This window comes from Hippopotamus amphibius, chromosome 2 (genome assembly GCF_030028045.1).
Source record: "Hippopotamus amphibius kiboko isolate mHipAmp2 chromosome 2, mHipAmp2.hap2, whole genome shotgun sequence".
NCBI lineage: Eukaryota > Metazoa > Chordata > Mammalia > Artiodactyla > Hippopotamidae > Hippopotamus > Hippopotamus amphibius.
Genome location: NC_080187.1, coordinates 176,123,964 through 176,127,345, shown reverse-complemented (window position 1 = coordinate 176,127,345; position 3,382 = coordinate 176,123,964). Strand labels below are relative to the sequence as shown.

At 39.6% G+C, this 3,382-nt stretch overlaps 1 protein-coding gene across 1 annotated transcript; it reads right to left on the bottom strand.

Annotated features, from left to right (window-relative positions):
- Positions 1–343: 343 nt before the first annotated feature.
- Positions 344–1,285, bottom strand: LOC130846197 (olfactory receptor 4Q2). The gene has a single exon (XM_057724285.1). It carries the CDS (start codon positions 1,283–1,285, stop codon positions 344–346), a length of 942 nt encoding a protein of 313 aa, XP_057580268.1.
- Between the last annotated feature and the right edge of the window lie 2,097 nt (positions 1,286–3,382).

Sequence of the window (3,382 nt, the reverse complement as noted above, 5' to 3'; positions counted from 1 at the left end):
CCATGGCAAGATAGAGAAGAAATTGGTGAGAACTTTAAAATGGTAGTTTGTACCTGTATGTGATAAACTGAATTAACAAAATGGATAGAATAAAATTTGATCAGATGAATGGAGAGAATGGAAGAACAAAAACTGATAGAAAAACAGAAAACAGATTTGCTTAAGGGAAGAAAAGGAAGCAGAAGACAGAGCAATTCAGTATGAAAGAAATTTTTTAGACTTTATTTGATTATGATTTAATGGAATAAAACCAAACAACTATGCTACCATCTCCTAACACATTCGTGGCAAAGTAATTATTTTAACCTCAGATTCTCTGCTTGCAAAAACTCACTTCATCTTCTTATGTGTCCTGCTTTTTCCAAGTAAGTCCACTCCTATCCCACAGCTTTCGCATGGCTGATTTGACTTCTTTGTTCCGAAGTGTGTAGATGAGGGGATTCAGCATGGGGGTGATAACGTTGTAGAGTACAGACACCATCTTGTCCACAGAAAAAGTGGAGAAGGGACGAGCATAGATGAAAATACAGGGTCCGAAAAAGAGTGTTACCACCATGAGGTGAGAGCCACAGGTTGAGAGCGCTTTTCGCCTTCCCTCCCTGGAGCGAATCTTGACCAGGATAGTAGTGTAGGAAGAAACCAACACTACAAAGGAGCTGGTAGAGATCAACCCACTGTTGGATACCATTAGCAATTCAATGACAAATGTGTCTGCACAGGCAAGTTTGATGACAGGAGGGACATCACAAAAGAAGTTGTCCACCTGGTTTGGCCCACAAAAAGGCAGACGGACAGTGAGAATCGTCTGGACAGTGGAGTGCACAAATCCTCCCATCCAGGAGGCAGCTACCAACATACAGCATAATCCTCGACTCATGATAGTGGTATAGTGCAGCGGGCGACAAATTGCAACGTAGCGATCATAGGCCATCACTGTGAGCAGTAACATCTCAGCTGCCCCTACAAAATGCAGGAAGAAGAGCTGCACAATGCATTGGTTATAGGGAATGAGCTTTTCGTCATCAAGAAAGTCTGCCAGAAGCTTAGGGGTGGTTACTGTTGAATAACACAGGTCAAGGAAAGAGAGGTTGCCAAGAAAGAAATACATGGGTGACAGATTCAGATGGTTATCAGAGACCACTGTGACCATGATAAGGACATTGCCTACCCAAGTGGACACATAGAAAAAAAGAAATAGTACAAATAGTCCTGTTTCAATAGATGGGGTCTGTGAGAAGCCTGCCAGGACAAATTCTCTCACTTCTTCTGTTTGGTTTTCATCCATTTGACCTGGCTTCACCTAGATCAAAGAAATTAAACAACATTAGTAACATTAAAAATGGGGCATTCGTAACATTAAAAATGGGTGAGGACTTCCCTGGTGGTGCAGTGGTTAAGAATCCGCCTGCCAATGCAGGGGACACAGTTTGATTCCTGGTCTGGGAAGATTCCACATGCCTCAGAGCAACTAAGCCCATGCACCACAACAACTGAGCCTGCACTCTAGAGCCTGCGAGCCACAACTACTGAGCCCATGTGCTGCACCTATTGAAGCCCACGTGCCTAGAGCCCACGCTCCACAACAAGAGAAGCCACCGCAATGAAAAGCCTGCGCACCACAATGAAGAGTGGCCCCAGCTCACCACAAGTAGGGAAAGCCTGTGCACAGCAACGAAGACCCAACATAGCCATACATACATACATAAATATTTTAAAGTAATAAAAATGGATGAGATATTTCACACAAAAATGCAAGAATCTTCTTATTTCAAATGGGATCTTTTTCTATAGGATATATCTTGATTGATTAGCTGGAAGAAATTATTTTCTCCTTAGATAATATGAATATATATTCTCCAACAACTCTAGCTTTGAGACACTGATGAAGTAACCAAGATTTTTTTGAAGAATGAAGTTACCAGTACTGGACTTTTTACTTCAACTTGATGTATCTCTCTCTTCCACCAGTCAGTATTTGCCTTTCTCCTTTTTATATTCGGTGTCAAGGCGCATGTTACATTTCCCTGAGGTACTAATATTTTTCAAAAAAAGTTAAAATCTTTACAAAAAAATAAACTTGAAGGTAGAATTTAAAATTCCAGCTCACAGGCGTTAGGGTCTGCAGAGGTTTTATTTGGAATAGGAAATCATCCCACTGTGTAGATGGTTAGGCTACTATAATAACCCTGTGCTCCTTTCTATCAAGATAATTCTTAAGGCTCTGCTCTGTAAAAATGGCCAGAGGAAGGCTTATTTTCCACTTTGGGCTTATTGCTAGCTCGTGACCCAAACTTACCTAAGATTGCTGAATGTCTGTCCAGCTATAATACATTATATTTATAATACATTGTTATAATACTTTTCTGCTGAACTTGTTATTACCTATAATACTTTTCTCATCTTAAGTCAAGGCTGTGGACCTATGAGCACATATTACACTTTTACTGATCTAAATAGAATCATAAAATGTTTATTCATACATTCAAGTGACTCTTTTGACTCCTATCAAATTGTGTAAAAAGAAGTTATAAAACCCTTTGTATGTAATCAATGTGGAAAAGCTTTCAGTCTAAACTCTAAACTTTCTCAACATCTGAAAACTCACGATAAAAAGAAACCCTAAGACTACAGAAGATGCAGGAAGGCATTTAGACATCACTTACCTTTTACTAGAAATCGAAAATCTAAACCAAAGATATCAGTGTGGAAAAGGTTTTAGCCAAAGCCCAATTCTTCTGTATGAATTCACCCTGTATGGAATGTTGTAGAAATTTAAATACATGTTGAAGAAACAGGGAGATGTGATCAGAGATGTACTTTCCATATTACATTGACTGAGTTCTTTGAGCAGAAATAGTTAAACACGCTCAAGTAAAACTTGAAACTGAATAAGGCAGTTCCTGTGATGGGAAGAGGCCAAGAGGCAGCTCAAAGGGTGTAGTAAAAAGAGCAGATTTGTTTTGCTGTTTGTTCATAATCTATTTTTGCTGGGAGAATAAAATCATATTTTTAATAGAGGTAGCTCTCTAAAAGCATATACTTTTGTATGGAGAGGATGCAACCCTAATGCAAGTGTAAGTAAGGAAAGCAGAAGCCATCTCTTTGGAATTAGAACTTCAGAGAAGAAGAAACTTTGCCAGTGGACAATGAAAAACAAAAAGTGGGTCATGGTTTAAAAAACTAAAGGATAAAGTGTTAAGAGGGTAGACATGAGAAATCCAAAGGTGGTGGGTCAGTGAGTGAGAAGATGGTTTCTGCTCCTTTTCTAAACGGACACAACTTGGAGACATCCAGCCTCCCCGAATAGCTGGCACCATGCTTGGATGTATCTGGAGAACCAAGAGGAGAGGTTGCAACAATTCTAGGTCTTAGATTCAGGACT